At 38.9% G+C, this 22,046-nt stretch overlaps 1 protein-coding gene across 5 annotated transcripts in view; it reads left to right on the top strand.

The window, feature by feature from the left end:
* CFAP70 (cilia and flagella associated protein 70) overlaps positions 1 to 22,046 on the top strand; it is a 172,418-nt gene that overhangs the window by 51,196 nt on the left and 99,176 nt on the right. For 4 of the 5 annotated variants that reach the window (XM_066348835.1, XM_066348833.1, XM_066348831.1 and 1 more), the window contains 6 exons: positions 1,582 to 1,716; positions 6,066 to 6,191; positions 6,418 to 6,498; positions 8,012 to 8,130; positions 17,832 to 17,892; positions 18,216 to 18,410. In XM_066348835.1, coding sequence (XP_066204932.1) covers positions 1,582 to 1,716; positions 6,066 to 6,191; positions 6,418 to 6,498; positions 8,012 to 8,130; positions 17,832 to 17,892; positions 18,216 to 18,410 — 717 coding nt within the window. The remainder of the gene's footprint in view (positions 1 to 1,581; positions 1,717 to 6,065; positions 6,192 to 6,417; positions 6,499 to 8,011; positions 8,131 to 17,831; positions 17,893 to 18,215; positions 18,411 to 22,046) is intronic. The other variant, XM_066348832.1, reaches the window with a different exon arrangement.

Genomic DNA, 22,046 nt, shown 5'->3' with positions numbered 1-22,046 from the left:
GAGCAGGAAGCATCAACTCCCATATGTGCTTTGACCAGGCAAGCCCAGGGTTTCGAACTGGCGACCTCAGTGTTCCAGGTTGATGCTTTATCCACTGCGCCACCACAGGTCAGGCCCATAGACTGCTTTGTATCCTCCACAGTACCAAGCACGATTCATGTCATATAGCAGATACTTAACAAGTACTGAAATTATTTTATTGATTTTTAAAATAGGCTTTTGGAAGAATAAAAATGCTACTACTGTGATACCACCTCCCCTTTTGTAATATAACTATGTATTGGCTAAGTTTCCTTAGATTTTTAAACAGCATAAAATAATATTATATGAACATAAGACTTTTAGTTTCTAATTATTTTAATAGGTATAATAAAAAAGATTACTTTTAACCTTGTGGAAATTAAATGTGTTTTCTTTCCCTTCTTTTCTTATTAAAGTTTTTTGTGGCAAACATAAAGCCATTAAAAATGATGTTAAGGTATTTTTACTGGGGAGTAGGGAGAGAGAGAAGAAGATAAAGGGGGGATAAATGATGATAAAAAGAGACTTGATGGGGTTGTAAACACACTGTACAATGTACAGATAATGTATCAGAAATATACACCTGAAACCTATATAGTTTTATTAACCAATGTCACCCCAATAAATTCAATTAAAAAAGAGATAGAGATATTTACATGTTCTTCATCTTTGTATTGAGAGTGTAGATGAGATTAGAGATGGCAAATACATAATGGTAGACTATCATTCATCTTCCTTCTTCCATGGTGGATGGTACTGATCAATCTCATAGCACTCTTTCCTCTGAACCCAGGTAAGGATACAAAATCTTTCTCAACATAGTACTGTAAGACACTTCCACCAATTGATTAGAATGTAGGCATCAGTTAAAGCCTATCTGTCAACACTGGTCCAGATGATTTGTAAGACTCTTTCATTCGTATGAATCTATCAACTAAAGCTAAAAGCCACAGCTTCTGATTTCTTTTAAATTTTTGTTATTGTTGTTTTAACACTTTTTCCTAAGAGCAATATGGTCAAGTTGACTTTTCTGTTGAATATATATTATCAATTAATTTGAGGGCGTGTTGATTCAACTACACCTTTACTATTCATTAATATTTTATGTGCATTATCTCTGTGATCATAGTGTTATTAAATCTATTTTGAAAATAAAGAAGTGAAGACCCCATAGCTCTCTCTATGGGACACACCTAAGCCTTTCCCCATCCTTTTCTTTCCCCAGCATGCTTTCTCTCTTTTTTCTGGAGCAGGACTGTGCCTCTCTTCCCTCTTTAATCTCTCAAGGCATGTATCTCTCTCCCTCTTTCTTCTATGCTCCAAAGGCCCTTCTACTACCTCTATAATTTTCTAAATAAAATTTTCCTTATAATTTGAAAAAGAAAAGAAAAAAATAAATGAAGACCCAAAATGTTTATGTTTCTGGCCTAAAGTCAACTACATAGTTAAGTAAGTAGCATAGATAGTTTTTAAACACATCTTTGAATTGCTAAGTCATAGCTCCACGCCTCCTACTGCATTGCTCTATAGCACTAATAGGTGTCTGGTTTTATCCCTTAGATGGAGGATGAAAGTCCACTTTCATTTCATGGTGTGGCTTATGTTAATATGGTCCCATTGCTGTATCCAGGTGTAAAGAGGATTCGGGGAGCTTTTCATGTTTACCCTTACCTAGATAGTACAGTCTATGAAAAGGTAAGAAAAACTGTATAGAAAGTGTCATCTATACAAATTTATCTTTTATATGTTTTTACTTACATTTACATCTTTGCAATGGGTATTTGGAACCAATGGGTATACTGGGATGTTAAATATAGAACCTTGTTGTCATTCTGCCATTGAACCTCAAAAACCAAAAAAAATCTGGCCTTTAGGCCAGATATTTCCACAATAATATGATATGTGAATGGTCTAGATACCCCAATGAAAGGACAGAGATTATGAGACTGGATTTTAAATTATTAAGATTCAATGATATGTTGTCTGAAATAGACACACCTTATACTTAGACACAAATAAGCTGAAGTAAAAGAATAAAAAAGACATACTATGAAGTAGAAAATATAACAGAACTGAGTGGCAATATTTACATCAGATAAAACAGACTTCAAGAAAAGAAATATAATTAAAGACACAGAATGGCATGTCATAATGATTAAAGGGTCCATTAATCAGGAAGATAGAATTTATAAATTATTATACAAAATAAGTATATATATTATAAATGTATACACACCTAACAAAAGAACTTCATAATACATGAAGCAAAACCCAACAGAACTGAAAGGAGAAAAAGTGTAACATTCAGAAATTTCAATATTGTACTCTCAATATTTAATAGAATATAAAAAAATCTATGTTAAATATAAACATATCATGCAATCAACAAATCATCCCTAGGAACCTACTCAAGAGAATTGAAAACTGCATTTATATAAACACATGTATGTAAATATTTATAATAGCATTATTCACAATAGCCCCAAACTATTCACAATAGTCCAAACATCCACAACTGATGAATTGGTAAAATATAGTATATCTATACAAGGGAATACTATTAAACAATGAACTTCTTTATAAAATGTGAATTATATCTCAATAAAGCTGTTTTTTTTAAAAAGGAAGAGTCTACTGACACATTCTATAACACTGATGAACCACAAACACTTTATGCAAAGTGAAAGAAGGAAGACTATATATTGTACAATACCACTTACATGAAATGTTCTCATTTCCCAGAGATGTTAAAATTTCAAAAAGTTTGCATTTTAGAATCTATGAAATACAAGTAATTGAGCGATGTTTAGTTGCTGAGACCAGCTCAGCCGTGGGCATGCATGAAAGGAAGGTGCTGCAGGACTGAAGAAAAGACACACACAAGACACAACATACAGAAAAAGATGGGTACAGGGGACTCCCAGCCTCTAGGACTGAGAGCCCAGATCTCTGCAGCCTCATCAAATTTAATATTGGCCTTTTTGCTCATTAGGTAAATTAACAGAGCCTGGGTTCAGGTGCAGAAGGGTAGTTAACTAATGTCTTTCAGGTATGTAAGGAAAGGCCATAGGGATCAACTGTTTTCCTTTAAACAATCTTTTCTAGTGCTTGCAAGGGCAGCGTTCTGTCCCCGCAGGATCCTGTGTCCCCAAATCCGCACAAAAGACTTGTCTCGACCACAGTCTAAACCCCAGCCATTTTCCCACATTTAGTATTTACAATTTTTGCTTTAATATTATTGGAATGTCTTCTTAGCGACTTTATTGAGGTATAACTGACATAGAATAATAACTGATGTATAAATTGCACAATTTAAAGCATATACAGTATGTCCGTAAAGTCATGGTGCACTTTTGACCGGTCACAGGAAAGCAACAAAAGACGATAGAAATGTGAAATCTGCACCAAATTAAAGGAAAACTCTCCCAGTTTCATACCTACTCATGTGGGCTCATGCACCGATTTTTTAGCGCTCCTTAAGTAGCTATCCCGTATAGCCTCTACAGACTCGTCTCTGACTGATGGCCTACCAGAACGGGGTTTCTCCACCAAACTGCCGGTTTCCCTCAACTGCTTATCCCACCGAGTAATGTTATTCCTATGTGGTGGCGCTTTGTTATAAACGTGCCGATATTCACGTTGCACTTTGGTCACGGATTCAAATTTAAGTGAGCCACAGAACACACTGAACTTTCCTCTGTACTGTCCACACCTCGACTGGCATGGCCGTGGGTTGCTCCGCTGTATACACAGTGTTACGTCATCATCTGTGCATGCGCACATGCTGCCACATCATCCTACAGAAACTGGGAGGGTTTTCCTTTTATTTGGTGCAGATTTCACATTTCTATCATCTTTTGTTGCTTTCCTGTGACTGGTCAAAAGTGACCATGACTTTACAGACACACTGTATATATGTATATATATTTTAGCAAGTGAGAGAGACAGACAGGGACAGACAGACAGGAAGGGAGAGAGATGAGAAGCATCAACTCATGGTTGCTGCACTTTCATTTTTCATTGATTGCTTTCTCGTGCATGCCTTGACCATGGGGCTCCAGCTGAGCCAGTGACCCCTTGCTCAAGCCAGCGACCTTTGAGCTCAAGCCCTGTCTATGATCCCACATTCAAGCTGATGAGCTTGGGGTTTTGAACCTGGCCTTTAGTGTCCCAGGTCAGTGCTCTATCCACTGCACCATCATCTGCCCAGGCAATTTAAAACTTTTGACATAGGGGCCCTGGCCAGTTGGCTCAGTGGTAGAGCATCAACCTGGTGTGTGGACATCCTGGGTTCAATTCCCAGCCAGGGCACACAGGAGAAGTGTCCATCTGCTTCTCCACCCCTCCCCCTCTCATTTTTCTCTATCTCTCTCTTCCCCTCCTGCAGCCAAGGCTCTATTGGAGCAAAGTTGGCCTGGGTGCTGAGGATGGCTCTATGGCCTCCACCTCAGGCACTAGAATGGCTCTGGTTGTGATGGAACAATGCCTGATATGGGCAAAGCATCGCCCCCTAGTGGGCATGACTGGCGGATCCCTGTTGGGCACAGGCAGGAGTCTCTTTCTCTGCCTCCCGACTTCTCACTTCAGAAAACAAACAAACAAACACTTCTGACATAGGTATACATCTGTGAAACTATCACCACAATCAAGATAGTGAAAATACCCATTACTCCCCAAAATTTTCTTATGACCTTTTCTGTTATTCTTCTCTCCTACCTTTGTTCACTCTACCTTTCTTTAATCTGGCTTGCTCAGCATAAATTATATTTAGATTCACTCATTTTATTTAATATAAAATATTCTGTAAGATTCTTTTTCAATCATTGTAGTTGAATTTTCCTATGCAAAGTTTTTTTGTTTTTTTTTCTGAAGCTGGAAACGGGGAGAGACAGTCAGACAGACTCCCGCATGCGCCCGACCGGGATCCACCCAGCACGCCCACCAGGGGCAACGCTCTGCCCACCAGGGGGCGATGCTCTGCCCCTCCGGGGCGTCGCTCTGCCACGACCAGAGCCACTCTAGCGCCTGGGGCAGAGGCCAAGGAGCCATCCCCAGTGCCCGGGCCATCTTTGCTCCAATGGAGCCTTGGCTGCGGGAGGGGAAGAGAGAGACAGAGAGGAAGGAGGGGGGTTGGAGAAGCAAATGGGCGCTTCTCCTATGTGCCCTGGCTGGGAATCGAACCCGGGTCCCCCGCACACCAGGCCGATGCTCTTCCACTGAGCCAACCGGCCAGGGCCCAAAGTTTTTATTTTGAACTTTAAACTTTCCCTATTCTTCTAATCATAATTGATAGGCCAGTAGTAGATAGATAGTATTTCTTATATAAAAATAAATTCTACCACTTAAAGCTAATTTGAAATTATGTCACAAAGATGAAAAGCTGTTTGATAAGAAGTTAATGAGGCCCTGGCCGGTTGGCTCAGCGGTAGAGCGTCGGCCTAGCGTGCGGAGGACCTGGGTTCGATTCCCAGCCAGGGCACACAGGAGAAGCGCCCATTTGCTTCTCCACCCCTCCGCCGCGCTTTCCTCTCTGTCTCTCTCTTCCCCTCCAGCAGCCAAGGCTCCATTGGAGCAAAGATGGCCCGGGCGCTGGGGATGGCTCTGTGACCTCTGCCTCAGGCGCTAGAGTGGCTCTGGTCGCAACATGGCGACGCCCAGGATGGGCAGAGCATCGCCCCCTGGTGGGAGTGCCGGGTGGATCCTGGTCGGGCGCATGCGGGAGTCTGTCTGACTGTCTCTCCCTGTTTCCAGCTTCAGAAAAATGAAAAAAAAAAAAAAAAAAAGAAGTTAATGAGATACAAAATTAAGCCAGTGCTAGAATTCCTCGTAAGAATTTAAATAATGGGGTAGGCAGCTAATTTTATGTGATGGTTTCACCTGTTCAACGAATATGGCAATGCAATGGAGTTTTTTACTTCCCCTATCTCGCTTTGTTTCTACAACGCTGAAATATCTAGAAAACTAAATGATGTTAAGGAATAATGTGGGCTTCTTTTATTATATTTGCCTGTGATTCATTGCATTTTTTTGTTTGTTTTTTTCAGACCAAGTGCTTACTTAGCTTGTTCCGGGATATTGGACATAATTTGATTCAGAATAACAAAATAGGAGGAATTACTTCTCCATTGTCCAAACCAGTTATTTCTAAGAACCTGAAAGAAGATAAAATAGTAAGAAAGGGATATAGAAGGAAGGCCTAGGCCTGGGGATGCGGTAGGTTGTTGAGAAGGTGATGGTTTTGCTGATTTTGTCACATTCCAGAGGCTTACACTGATTTCTCATTTGGTGAATTGCCTCAATTTAGTTTGCATTTTGATGCAACATAATGATCATTGTTCCTGCCATTGTGAAGACCATGTAAGAATTCATTTTTAATGTGTGTTAATCTTCTTTCAGCAAGCATCTAGTATAAAATCTCAGAGCTCAGATACTCCTTTGGAAACTGAACCCCCTCTAAACAACAATCCAGAAGGGCAGGTAACTATGCATGAAGAGTTGGAGAATTAAGTTTAAGTTTATCAGTCCTTACTGAGTAAGGTAGCATGATATAATGTAAAAAGTTTATTGAGTTAGCATCCTATACTTACCATGACTGGTTTATGATGTTGAGTAAATTTCTTTGTCTTGATGAGACTTACTGAAGTGAGTCAGTACCAGATTAAGGCCTGTTCCAGCATTAAAAACTTATGTCTTTTATTAATTCTATTATATTGAGCACTCTGAGGGATACAAAGATGAATCATCTACAGCATTTATTCATCTGCTCTCAGGATGCTCAATAGTCTGGTGGGAAAAATAGACTAACCATAATACAGAATTTTGATAAATGCTATAGTAGAGGTATGTATAAAAGTGCTGTGTGGGCTCCAACAAGAGAGATTGATAGCTACTAGGATGGGGCGGTCTCAGAAGTCTTCATGAAAGAGGTGGCATCCCAGCTATGTAGTGAAAGATGAAGAGAACACTTTGCAAGATGAAGTTGGAAGAAGAGGCATTTTAGGGTCAGAGAACAGCTGGAGTCAAGGCACCAAGTTGGGTACATCAATTAATTCAGTGTGTGATATATAGAAATGAAAAGAAAGGAGAGATTCTAGGAGGTGAGGAAGAAGAGAGAGACTGAGCTGGGTTGTAGAAAGACTTTGAAAGGCTTGCTAAAGAATTTGGGCTTAATTCTATAGGTGATAATGAACCCTTGAGCCTCATCTTAGGGACTCACATTAAATGTTTTTAACATAAGTGGAAATAATATGTCTTGTGTTTCAGGACAGAACTCTTGAAAGGATGTGAAAAAGAAAGATTGAAGTTGGGGTATGGGCTTCTGATGTCTGTTTATAGGTTTTCTTAGAGTACAGATGATGTTGATGACAGTTTGAGTTAAGAAAACAATTATAAAGGAAGTCAGAAACCTGCATGGGCAAGGTGGGACTGGGAAGCTTTGAGGTGTCAAGGAAGAAAAGTTAGAGATAACTCAGTTTTCAAGCCTTACTTTCTGTAAGGATGACAAAATCATTAAGAGAAAAATCAAGAGAGGTTAATATAGGGGAAATGATAAGTTCAATTTGGGATTTAGTATTTAGTATGCTAGTAAAAATCTGGGTAGAAATGTCCATCAGGTTGCAGTTGGGTATGATGAGGAGGCTTTGAGTGGGAATGTCAGAAGGTTGTAAGGAGAGTATTTCTGCAGGACTAATGAAAGATATTTGGTGGAAGAAAGAATGGCATTCACTTAAAACAGTTCCAAGAAAAAAATTGAACAAGTTAAGCAGGGCTTCAGCTGGGGTAAAAATTTTCAAGAATAAAATTGAAAACCCTTTCCTGCAAGAGATAAACACTGTTGCTCTTTTTCTATCCAGTTATTTTTATATGTAAAAAAATATTTTGACAGTTAAGATCACACTATATATAGTTGTATATGCAGTTTTCTCACTTATTATATTGTGACCATTATCTTGTTATTAAATTTTTTCATAAATATCTATTTTTTGAAAAGAATAAATTAGAAAAAATGTCTTCACAGCAATTTGTGGAAGCAGGGACATACATCGTGTTGGAGATTCAGCTGGACAAAGCCTTAGTTCCAAAGCGAATGCCAGAGGAACTAGCTAGACGGTGTGTACTTGTTTTGCAAAAAATATTTAGGTATAAATAAAAGGAAGTCAGTTTATGCCCATAAATATAATGTCCCCTAGGCTAAACATCAATTTTCTGAATTTTTTTCTAGATGAGTTTCTTTTGGTTTTCTTGTTACAAAGCAGTATATGTCTATTACAAAAATTTTGAGAAATTGAGATTTGCAAGAAAGTATTAATATAAAGACACACAGATTTCTACTCTCCCAATGATAACCACTTTTAACATCTTGATATTTATCCTTCTACAGTTACTGTAAAGCTCTATATTATACAAACATACAACCCACGTCACATATAAATATATGTAATTTTTTAAAACTTTTTATATTGTACCATAGTACTTTGATTGTTTTTCTAGAAAGTTGTTTATTTCATCTATATTATCCAATTTTTTGATGTATAGTTGTTCATAGCATTGTCTTATTATCCTTTTTATCTTTGTTAAATGTGGAGTAATGTCTCCACTCTCATTGCAAATTTTAGTAATTTGAGTCTTTGTTCATTTTTTTATTAGTCCATCTACCTAAGAATTATCAATTTTGTTGATGTTTTCAATGAACCAGTCTTTTTGTTTTATGGATTTTCTCTATTGTATTTCTTTTCTCTATTTTATTTATCTATACTCTAGGTCCTATTATTTTCTTCCTTTCTACTAACTTTGGATTCAGTTTGCTCTCCATTTCTAGTTTCTTAAAATATACAGTTAAATTATTGATTTGAAATCTTTCTTCTTTTTATGAGTTAGAGCTATATATTTCCCTCTAAACACTTCTTTCATTGCACTCCCTAAGTTTTATTATGTTTTTGTTTTCATTCATCTCAAAGAACTTTTTAACTTCTCTGTGATTTCTTCTTTGACCTATTATTTTAAACTGTATTGCTTAATTTCCACATATTTGTGACTTTTTTCAGTTTTCCATTTTCCTTGCAGGTATTGATTTCTAGTTTTATTTCATTATAATTAGAAAATATATTTTGTATGATTTCAATCTTTTAAAATGTATTGAGATTTGTTTTATGGCCTAACAAATGGTCTATCCTGAAGAATGCTCCATGTGCACTTGAGAAAAATGTGTATCCTATGATGTTAGATTGAATGTTCTATATATGTCTGTAGGTCAAATTGCCTTATACTGTTGTTTAAGTTCTTTATTTTCTTATTAATCTTCTGTCTAATTATTCCATCCACTGTTAAAAGTGGGTCATTTTAAAGTGTATATTATTAAAACTGTATGTTTTCTTCTGCAGTTGTCTGAATTGTTGCTTTATATATTTTAGAGCCTTATTGTTAGATTCATAATATGTTTATGATTATTATAATTTAGTGTTGTCTGGAGCCTTTATCTATCTTTCTGTCTACCCATATATCTATATTGTTATTTTTCTCCTTTTATCTTTTTTCTATTGTATTTATTGGGGTGACACTGATTAACAAAATTATACAGGTTTCAGGTACACAATTCTACAATACATAATCTGTACACTGTCTTGTGTGTGCACCACTCCAAGTTAAGCCTCCATTCATCATCATTTATCTTCCTTATCCCCTCCTCTACTGCCACCACCCCCAATCCTCCAGGAAATCACCACACTGTTGTCTATGTCCATTAGTTTTTTCTTTTTTACTCAATCCCTCAACCCCTGTTAGCCCCTACCCTGACAGCTGTCAGCCTGCTTTTTATCTCTGAGTGTTTCTATTTTGCTTGTTAGTTCATTTTGTTAATTAGATTCCATATATGAATGAAATCATATGGTACTTGTCTTTCTCTGACTGGCTTATTTCACTTAGCGTAATGTTCTCCAGGTCTATTCATGCTGTTATAAAGGGTAGGATTTCCTTCTTCTTTATAGCTGAGGAGTATTCCATTGTATAAATATACGACGACTTTTTTATCTCCTCATCTACTGATGGAACTTGGGTTGCTTCCAAATCTTGGCTATTGTAAATAATGTTCAGTGAACATAGGGGTGCATATATTTTTTGAATCAGTATTTCTGATTTCTTTGGATATATTGACAGAAGTGAAATTACTGGGTCATAAGGCACTTGTATTTTACATTTTTTGAGGTAACTCCGTATTGCTTTTCACAGTGGCTACACCAGTCTGCATTTCCACCAATAGTGTAGGAGGGTCCCTTTTCTCCACATCCTCACCAACATTTGTTGTTTGTAGATTTATTGATGATAGTCATTCTAACAGGCATGAGGTAATATCTCATTTTAGTTTTAATTTGCATTTCTTTCTTTCTTTTTTTTGACAGGGACAGAGAGAGTCAGAGAGAGGGACAGATAGGGCAGACAGACAGGAAGGGAGAGAGATGAGAAGTGTCAGTTCTTTCTTGTGGCACTTTAGTTGTTCACTGATTGCTTTCTCATATGTGCATTGATGAGGGGGGAGGCTCCAGCAGAGCGAGTGACTCCTTGCTCAAGCCAGCAACCTTTGGGCTCAAGCCAGCAACCTTAGACTTCAAGCCAGTGACCATGGGGTCATGTCTATGATTCCATGCTCAAGCCAGTGATCCCACACTCAAGCTGGTGAGCCCATTCTCAAACTGGATGAGCCCACACTCAAGCCAGTGATATCGGGGTTTTGAACCTAGGTCCTCTGCATCCCAGTTTGATGCTCTATCTACTGTGCCACTGCCTGGTCAGGCTAATTTGCATTTCTCTGATGATTAGTGACAGTTAGCATCTTTTCATATGTCTATTGGTCATATGCATGTCCTCTTTGGAAAAGTGTTTATTCAGATCCTTCACCCATTTTTAAATTGGATTGTTTGTTTTTTTGGTGTTGAGTTTTATAAGTTCCTTGCCTAAGGAAATATATCAAAAAAACTATTGGTATAAGAAATGTCTGAGACCCTAGCTGGTTGGATCAGCGGTAGAGCATTGGCCTGGCATGTGGAAGTCCCAGGTTCAGTTCCTGGCCAGGGCACACAGGAGAAGCATTCATCTGCTTCTCCACTCTTCCCCTTCTCCTTCCTCTCTATCTCTCTCTCTTCCCCTTCCACAGCCAAAGCTCCATTGGAGCAAATTTGGCCCTGGGCACTGAGGGCAGCTCCGTGGCCTCTGCCTCAGGCACTGGAATGGCTCCAACTGGAGCGGAGCAACGCTCCAGAGAGGCCGAGCATTGCCCCCAGTGGGCATGCTGGGTGGATCCTGGTCAGGCACATGCGGGAGTCTGTTTGATTGCCTACCTGCTTCTAACTTTGGAAAAAATAAAAAATGTCTGAGATTTTACTGCCTATATTTTTTCTAGGGTTTTTTTGGTTTCAAGTCTAACATTTAAATCCTTAATCCATTTTGAGTTTATTCTTGTGTATGGCATAAGAAAGTGATCTAGTTTCATTTTTTTTGCACATATCTGTCCAATTTTCTGAACATCATTTATTGAGTAAACCAGTGGCTTTCAAGCTTTTTACACTTGGAGCACTTGTGAAAATAGGAGAATATTTCGGGAAACACTAAGTTAGAAATCATCTTGAGCATAAGTGAATTAGACTAAGATCATTGGATCTATAATCTTCATACAGCATCAGGATGGTTAACTCTTTCATAAACCAGCATGAAATTTCTGGCAGACTAGTCTGCACATCAGCAGTTGAAAAACACTGGAAAAGACTATCTTTACCCCACTGTATGTTTTTGCTTTCTTTGTCAAATATTAATTGACTATAAAGGCATGTGTTTTTTCTGAGCTCTCTATTCTATTCCATTGACCTATATGTCTGTTTTATGTCAGTACCATACTGGTTTTTTTTTAAAATTTTATTTATTAATTTTTAGAGAGGAGAGAGAGAGGGAGAGAGAGAAAGAGGGAGGAGCTGGAAGCATCAACTCCCATATGTGCCTTGACCAGGCAAGCCCGAGGTTTCAAACCAGCGACCTCAGCATTTCCAGGTCGATGCTTTATCCACTGCGCCACCACAGGTCAGGCAGTACCATGCTGTTTTGATTACTGTGGTCTTGTAGTATAGTTTGATATTAGGTAGCATTATTCTTCCACCTTTATATGTCTTTCTCAAGATTGCTGTGGCTGTTCAGGGTCTTTTGTGATTTATATAATTTTTTGAAATATTTGTTCTAGTTCTGTGAAATATGCCATTGGTATCTTGATAGAAATTGCATTGAATCTATAGATTGCTTTGGGTAGAGTGGACATTTTAGTGATGTTAATTCTTCCTGTTCATGAACACAGTATGTGCTTCCACTTATTTCCCTCTTTTTCAATTTCTTTATTTAGTGTATTATGATTTTCTCAATACAGGCCTTTTATGTCATTGGTTAAATTTATTCCTAGGCATTTTATTTTATTTTTTGAAACAATTGTGAGCGGGATTGTTTTCTTAGTTTTCCGTTCTGGTAGTTCATTATTGGTGTATAAAAATGCAACTGAGCCTGACCAGGTGATGGCACATTGGATAGAGCATCTATCTGGGACACTGAGGACCTGGGTTGAAAACCCCAAGGTTTGGCTTGAGCACAGACAGACTTATCCAGCGTGAGTGTAGGCTTACCAGCTTCAGCATGTGGGCTCACTGGCATAAGTGGGGGATTATACTATGACTCCATGGTTGCTGGCTTGGGTCCAAAGGTCACTGGCTTGAGCGCAAGGTCGCTGGCTTGAGTACAAGGTTGCTGGCTTGAGCCAGTGCTCACTGGCTCGGCTGGAGCCCCTCAGTCAAGACACATCTGAGATACAATCATAAACAGCTAAGTTGCCACAACTATGAGTTGATGCTTCTCATCTCTCTCCCTTCCTGTCTGACCCTGTCTGTCTCTCTCACTCTCTCTTTCTCTCTCTTGCTTAAAAAAAAAAAATCAACTGATTTCTGGGTATTTATTTTGTATTCTGTTACTGTACTGAGTTCATTTATCAGTTGTAGTAGTTTTCTGGTGGAATATTTGGGGTTCTCTAGTTATAGTTATCATGTCACCTGCCTATCTTTTATACTTTTAAACACTTTAAATTAAGCCCCTTTCAAAAAATAAATTATGAATATTTGTATAAAATTGAGTTAATAATCTAGAAATAGAAGTTACAAAACTTGAGCCATGGGAACAAAAAGAAAGAAAGTGTTAAATAAAGCTGTCATAAATAAGCACCGAATCTGAGTTGTCTGACAGAAAGGGAAGCCCTAGAAGTTGTGCAATTCTAGTCATAAAAGAGGATGCACACCAGTCCCACCAGAGATCAAATTTTCCTGGCATTAAATTTTGAAACAAATAAATTATTTGAGCTTTTACATAGGGAATACTAAGTGACAGGATAAAAGCATCATTAATTAAAGTTTTTAGCCAATGCAGAAGAGATTTTTAGTGATTTTTGAAATTGAAGTATAATTGACATATAACATTATATTTAGTTTCGGTGTACAAAATGATGATTTGGTATTTGTATACATTGCGAAATAATCACCACAATAACTAGTTAACACTCGTCACCATACATAATTATAAAAATGTTTTCTTGTAATCAGACCTTCTAAGTGTAATTTCTTAGTAACTTACAAATATGTAGTACAGTATTGTTTACTATAGTCACTGTGCTATATGTTACATCTCCATGACTTACTTATTTTATAACTGGAAATTTGTACCTTTTGACCCTTTACCTTTTTCACCCATGTCCTATCCCTAGACTCTGGAAACCACCAGTCTGTTTTCTGTAACAAAAAGAGCCATTTTGTTTTTAATTTATGAATGTTTTTATTACCTCTGACTTTTTATCAATTTAGTTTAACTGTATATAGTACTTTTAAAATTATGCTATAGATCAACTTTTAAATATTTTTAGATTCTTAAGAGAAATTATTATTAGCTATAAATTTTTCTTTGGCTATAGGCAGATGGAAGGCATATTTCTCCTCAAAGCTAGCCCAACTGAAAATATTATAGAGGAAAGGCTTATTAGAATGGCAGTGATAGAATATTAGACTCGATATTCATAAAGGTTCATTTGCCTTTGGTTTCTAGCTGAGGCATGTGTGTACCAAGCTGCAGAATCTATGTCAATGTATAATACAGGGTGGTACAAAAATAGGCTTACAGTTGTGATTATGCAAAACACGGTTTATTCTTATATTATTTATTAATTATTATATTATTTTCCATATGAATAACTGTAAACCTTCTTTTGCTCAAACTTGTGTATGTGTTTGTATATATATAACAAATTCTTAAACATGAAAAGCAGCTCAATTACTTTCATAATAAAATAAATGCAAGTTAAAACTACCCTGAAATGCTTTTTTTTAATTGCAGAGTAAAAAGTATTAGTAACTCATATTATTGATTAGGATATTTGGGAACAGGCTCTCACCTATAAACTAGTGAGCGTATAAATTGGTACAACGCCTGTGGAGGGTAACTTGGTAATAGCTATTAAAATACAAATGCATGTATCATTTAATCTAGTAATTTGTTTCTAGTAATTTCTCTTCATATAAATGTTCTTAGCAAGGCCATTAGTGATACACACATTGTTAAATTTAATGGTCCATTTTCAGGGTCACTGTGAGCTTTCATCAGTGCTTACTCAGTTCTCCTGGAAGTACTTTCTTTACCTGGCTTTCAGAACACCATTCTCTCTTAATTTATTCCTCCCTCTCTGGCATTCTCTATCTCTTCAATCTGTATATTGGGGTTCCGCTGAGCTCAGTGCTTGGACTTCTTTGCAATTTACACTTACTCCCTTGGTTTCTATTCAGACTCTTGACTCTACATACCATCTATATGCTGACAGCTCCTAAATTTATATATCAAACCTGGACCTCTCTCCTGAACTCCAGATTTGTATATCTAATTCTCAAAAACTCTCTGGTCAGAGCCAGAGTAATCTCTTACCTGGCCTTCCTGCAGCTACCTTCAACCCTTCAGTTTATTCTGTTTTTTTTTTTTCTTTCAAATAACAGCTTTATTGATATATAATTTGTATCCCATTCACTTCACACATTTAAAGTGTACAATTCAGTAGTTTTAGTATACACACAGAGTTGTACAGCCATCGACACAATCAACTTTTTTTATTACCCCTAAAAGAAACACCATATATATTAGTAGTGCTCCCAACACTCATGTAAACCTCCTCATCCCACCCCCATCTCTTGGAAACCATTTATCTACTTTTTGTCTGTATAGATTTGCCAACTCTTGACTTTTTATAGAAATGGAATCATACAATATGTGGTTTCTTTGTGACTGGTTTCTTTCATTGAACAGAATGCTATCAAGGGTAATCCATACTGTGGCATGTATCAGTACTTTTTTTATTGCTGACTAATATTTAATTGTATGGATGTATCTCATTTTGTTTTTCCAGTCTTCCAGCAATGCACATTTGGGCATTTTATTCTTAATACATCATTCTCTAGCAATTGCTTTAAATAGTATAGAAGTCAACTCATGTGACTCCTCTGCTCAGAAACTACCAGTGACTACTCATCACACTCGATGAGTAAAAGGCAAAGCCCTTACAATGGCCCACAAGGGTCTACATATGCTGCATTTACTTTGTCCTCACTGTTTCAGTCCAACCAAACTGGCTTCCCTGCTATTTTCTATACATGCCAAGCATACTCTTGCAGCAAGACCTTCACACTTGTCCCCTTTGCCTACAACTTCCTTACCCCTGGTGTCTACTTGACTTGCTCCCTCACTTCCCTCAAATGTTATCATTTCAGTGAGTAAGGCTTTCTCTGGAGAAATATGTTTTTCTACTTTACCACCCCAGTCCCAACATAATCTCTCTGCCTTCCTGCATTATTTTTCCCCATGGCACATATCGCTAACATATTTATTTTTGTTGTTTAAGTTGCTTAATGTCTTTCCCCTCTAGAATGGAAACTCCATGAAGGCAAGCATTTTTGTCTATTTTGTTTAATGCCCTATCCTAGCACCTAGAAAAGTTCCTGATGGATAGGAGCCCCTCATTATATATTTTGAATGGATGAATGAATAAATAGCACTGTCTCTGGAGAGCAAATTGGGTAGTTGGAAAACAAGGTTGGAAGGAGATAGTTTTGTGGGGTTTTTTTTTAAGAGAGGACAGAAAGGGAAAAAGAAAAGGGTAGAGAGAGATGAGAAGCATCAACTCATAGTTGCTTCCCTTGAGTTGTTCATTGATTGCTTCTCATACATGCCTTGACCAGGGGTCTCAAGCTGAGCCAGTGACCACTTGCTCAAGCCAGCCATCTTGGGCTCAGGCCAGCAACCTTAGGCTTCTAGCCAGTGACCTTTGGGCTCTAGTCAGTGACCTTGGAATCATGATGACGATCCACGCTCATGCCACCAACCCCACATTTAAGCTGGCAAGCCTGTGCTCAAGCCAACAAGCTTGCACTCAAGCTGACAAGCCCATGATCAAGCTGACAAGCCCGCATTCTAGCCAGAAACCTTGAGATTTTAATCCTGGGCCCTCAGTGTCTCAGGCTGATGCTCAATCCACTGCACCACCACCATTCAGGCAGGAGATAGTTTATTATATAATATTGTTTTATAATTCGTAAGCTTTGCATCATATACATATGTTTTATTAAAACACGTAAAATTGCCCTGGCCGGTTGGCTCAGCGGTAGAGCGTCGGCCTAGCGTGCGGAGGACCCGGGTTCGATTCCCGGCCAGGGCACACAGGAGAAGCGCCCATTTGCTTCTCCACCCCTCCGCCGCGCTTTCCTCTCTGTCTCTCTCTTCCCCTCCCGCAGCCAAGGCTCCATTGGAGCAAAGATGGCCCGGGCGCTGGGGATGGCTCTGTGGCCTCTGCCTCAGGCGCTAGAGTGGCTCTGGTAGCAACATGGCGACGCCCAGGATGGGCAGAGCATCGCCCCCTGGCGGGCAGAGCGTCGCCCCTGGTGGGCGTGCCGGGTGGATCCCGGTCGGGCGCATGCGGGAGTCTGTCTGACTGTCTCTCCCTGTTTCCAGCTTTAGAAAAATGAAAAAAAAAAAAACCACGTAAAATTAACATTTGAAATTACATAAGATCTATTAAAGAAAAATTGAATTTGTGATTTTGATTGGATTTTTGATTTGATTATACTCCAAGGCAGGACAAAATACTTCAGCAGGAATCTGAAACTATAAAGGAGGAAGAGCAATAGCTTACCTCCATTCAGGTTCTTGTAAACTGTCCTAAAAATGGAAGGTAGAAGTTTTGACAGAAGTAGTTTGATAGTGACAAAATGTATTTTTTTACTCACCATAATGTCTGTTATCATTATTATAATATAAAACAGTCTTATAAATTATAATCTAGATGGAGAAGAAAGAAAAGCTTTCACTTGATTGTATCATTTCAGTTTCCAAAACTTTATACTTTCAGAGACTCTACTGAGCGTACCTAAAATCATAACACCTGTTCCTTTCTAACCCCTGAGCCAAGTAGCCCCTTGTACACAGCAGTGATTTAAAAATATATATGTAAAGGTGAAGCTAGGGCTCAAATTAGGCAAAAGTACGACTTAGCTGCTCTCTGAGTAGCTGCTTCTTTGCTTCATTCCTCTCTAGTCCACAGCTATATACTGTTCTAGAGTTTCATGTCTAGGCTTTCACATGAGAGAATAGCACAGTGCTTAAGTATGGTGGGAGAACAGACCTTAGGTCTCCCCCACCCAGACTCTTTGGTGGTGGAAAATAGGAGAACATAAATCTGCAGATAATAAAGTTGTTGTTTCCTGATGCAGGGTCAAGGAAATGATTCCTCCAAGGCCACCTCTAACCCGCAGGACAGGAGGAGCTCAGAAGGCAAGTGCCAAAGCCAAGGTGACCCTATAAGTAATAAGGTGTTGAGTGCATCATTTGAAAATAGGCATGGATTCTTCAATGTGTTTTTCAGAAGGGGTGAGAAATTATAGCTTCACATATTTTCTTTCCTGTGTCTGTGACCAGTGACTTACAATGGATAATGGTCAGTGTTTAATCTTTGATTGATGGTCTCAGAGCTGGGAAGAAAAAGGCAGTTTATACCTACAGTGTTACTGAATGTAAAACACAATTCAGTTTCAGAGTTTCATTCCACATCTTGACTGCTTTAAGGGCTCTTTACCAGACATTTTGTATTTTCCTAGGTAGTAAGTGACTACCACATGCAGATCAAGAGCATTTCTAGAGCCATTCTGGATGAGTATCACAGGATGTTTGGAAAACAGGTGGCCAAACTGAGGGGTGATATAGATAGTGAAACCCTGGAAGACCAGAAGTGCCAGCTCAACTATGAACTTAATTGCTCTGGAAAATACTTTGCTTTCAAAGAACAACTCAAGGTAACTATTCATTTATTTAATTATTCCATGAGTTTTATGAAGCATCGTGTCTACATAACTAGCTGTCATTTTTCCTGTGGTTCTGTTGGGCTATGCTCTCGTCTTCCAGGCTGTTGGTGCAGAGAGCTATGCTCTCCGAGGTAGAATGTGAGGAGAAGCTCCACTCGTGTGCAGCTTTAGTTCAGTATTCTTTATGAGTATGAGCTCTTAAGAAACTGATTCTGAGCTGGCCAGATTTAAAAAAAAAAATTATTTAGAAAATTAAATTTAACAGGGTGACATTGATTAACAAGAGTACATAGATTTCAAGTAAACATTTCTATAGCATTTGAACTGTTGATTATGTTGTATACCCATCTCCCAAAGTCACATCATTTTCCATCACCTTATATATGTTTCTCTTTATACCCTTCCTCCACATCCCCCTCCCGCACATCCCTGTCCCCCGCATCTCCCTCCCACTGGTAACCACTTCCCTTTAATTTATGTCCAGGAGTCTCAGTTTTATATCCTATCTGATTTTGAGCCAGGTTTCCTGTTGTTCTAGCAGGCAGAAACTCTGTCCCCGGTACTGATTCCATGACTAATATTATCTCTGTCTCCTATTATAAACCTTTCCCTAGCCCATAGAATCACTAATATTTTAGAAATATTTACCTAGTTATAATTTCCTGAACAATAGTGGCTAACATTTATTGAGCATTTGCTGTATAACTGACAACTTTTAAAATGCTTCCTGACGTCAGAGTAATGGCGGGGTAGGAAGCGATACCGATAAATCTCCCCCAAAACTCAACAAGATCTTCAACCAGAAACAGAAAAACCTATCCTTGGAGCCTCCAGATGTTTCACAATACACCTGAAGGTATGGTCGAGCAAAAAATTGGCTAAATATATAACCAAACCCCGAAGGAAATAGGGAGTAAGAAATGCTCCGCCTTCCTCACTAACCTAAACAGGGCGGCTTTCTCTGGGATCTGTGAATATAGAAACTGAGGCGGGCAAACAGGGTGAATAGATCCAGGCCGCAGCACAAACGGCCGAACCAGGCTATGGCACGGAGATCCAAGCCGAGGAAAAACTGTTCCTGTGGCAACCCGGGCAATACAAGCTAATACTCGTGCCAAACCCAGACAAAGAAAGACAAGCAGGGCAGCCATTATCCCTGATCCCCTGGTCGGCGTGTGCAGATAGTGGGCGAGAGATTCCTTCCAAAGCCCCGGGAGTGGGCGCCCATGTTATCCCACAGAGAGGCAGAGTCAGAGGCCTTTGTGTGGGCCGAAAGCGGAATCTCTGGGCAGCCCCAGCGCCCTGGGAAAGCCGCGCACGGGAGGGAGAGAGAACTAATTCCAACGGTGGAACTTTTCCATGCTGGTGGGGGTTTCACTCAGAGGGAAACGCGGCCGGCCTTATATCCTGGTCTGCGTGAGCGAGAAATTCCTCTGAGTGCCTCGGCAGTGCGCGCCCATGTTATCGCACAGAGGGGCAGAGTCAGGGGCCTTTGTGTGGGCCAAAGCGGAATCTCGGGCCGCCCCAGCACCTTGCAAAAGCCACACATGGGGACGGAGCGAGAGCCAATTCCAACGCTGGAACTTTTTCATGTGGTTGGGGGTTTCACTCAGAGCGTGAGACTGCCGGCCTGATATCCTGGTCTGCACACGCAGATAGTGAGCGGGAGTTTCCTCCAAGCGCCCCGGGAGTGGGCGCCCGCCTGTGTTACCGGACAGAGTGGCAGAGCCAGAGGTCTTTGAGTGGGTGGAAGCCCCGCTTGATTATGCTAGCAGCTCTGACTGACTGAGCCTTACCCAGAGCCCTGTGCTGAGTGGGAATAGAGTGGGGAGTTGCCAGCTCTTTGAGCCTCTTACTATCCAGGCAGAGGCAGAGGCAGCAGCAACCCCATAGCTGGATTATCAGGCTACTAATTGAGGAAGGAAAGACTAGGAGAAAGGCTCCAGGAACACGGACTCCCTCACTGTCGGACCCTATAAATACTAATGAGCCTCGACTGCCAACGAGACTAAAGCACAATACATGACATCACCATAGAGACTTATCAACTGCAAACCTCTACCTGAGCGTGCCAAAGGGGCAGAACCTGGGGTACAGAGTCACCGACCAGGAAGAGGGAGAGAAAAGAAAAAGCAAGAAGATAACCTCTCAAAATCAAGAATAATCTGCAGACTTTATAACCTATCCCATTTTATTATATTTGTCCATTTGTTTCTCTTATCCTCATTCTTGATATTTTTTTTTTCCTCCTCCAATTTGGCCGATTAACTCTCTGCCGGTCTTACTCTCTCCTCTCCTTGAACTACACTACCCATAAGTGTTACATCTCCCATTATCTTTTCTTTCCTCTTCCTTTCTCTCTATGAGGGTTGAACTCCAAAACCCTTAACTCTCTCTCTCTCTCTCTCGTCTTTTTTATTTTTTCTTCTTTTAGTGGTTCCCTCTTTTTTCTCTCTCTCTCTCTTTCTTTTCTCTCTCTATATTAGTTTCTTCCTTTCTCCTTTACATCTCCTCTCATTCAAACCTCAATAACAAACAAATTATCTTATCTGGAACTCAAACTTATGTTTGTGGCATTTTGGGGGGTTTTTACTTCACCTTTTTAACTCACTAGCAGTGCTCCCATCCCTGGCTCTCCATTTTATCTAGTTCTTGTTCCACTAAATACAATAGTAATTTTTTAATTTGTCCCCCCAGTTTTCTGTTTCCCTCTTATTCCTCTCATCATAAATCTTAGTCAACCAACACATAAAAGCAAATTATTTTATTCTTGACCCAAATTTTTTCCTTATTTGCTTTTTGTGGGTCCATACCCCCTTCTTTTTTCTTTCTTTCTTTCTTTCTTTTTTTTTTTTTTTTGCCCCTTTATTACTTTTCCCCAATTCAGGCCCTCCATTACAGGCATTGTTTGTTATAATTCACAGTTCACCACAAGATTTTCTCAAGAAAAAGGGGAGAGGAGAGGAGAGGAAAAAAGGAGGGGGGGAATAATTTCCTTTTTTTAAAATTTTTATTTTATTTTATTTTTCTCTATTTCATTATTAATTTTTATTAAAAAAAACCAACTCTTTTCGATTTTTTATTTTTTAACTTTTTATTCTTTATTAAATCTCATTAATACTATCAACAAAACCACCCTCAGATGCCATTAAGGAAGAGAAAATCGAATATCATGGATACAAAAGAAAGAGAGGTAACACAGCTAGATGAGGAAAAATCTATGGAGAAAAAATTTAATATATTGGAAACCTTGGAGCTAAATGACAGAGAATTCAAGATAGAAATCCTAAAAATCCTCCGAGATACACAAGAAAACACAGAAAGGCAATTTAGGGAGCTCAGAAAACAACTCAATGAACACAAAGAATATATTTCCAAGGAAATTGAAACTATAAAAACAAATCAAACAGAGATGAAAAACTCAATTCACGAGTTGAAAGACGAAGTAACAAGCTTAGCTAATAGAACAGGTCAGATAGAAGAGAGGATTAGTGAAATAGAAGACAAGCAACTTGAGGCACAACAGAGAGAAGAAGAAAGAGACTCAAAAAATTAAAAAAAATGAGATAGCCCTACAAGAATTATCGGACTCCATCAAAAAGAATAACATAAGAATAATAGGTATAT

Source organism: Saccopteryx leptura, chromosome 9 (genome assembly GCF_036850995.1).
Source record: "Saccopteryx leptura isolate mSacLep1 chromosome 9, mSacLep1_pri_phased_curated, whole genome shotgun sequence".
Classification (NCBI taxonomy): Eukaryota; Metazoa; Chordata; class Mammalia; order Chiroptera; family Emballonuridae; genus Saccopteryx; species Saccopteryx leptura.
Note: the sequence above shows the minus strand (reverse complement) of the source record. Positions and strands in the feature narration are given on the sequence as shown.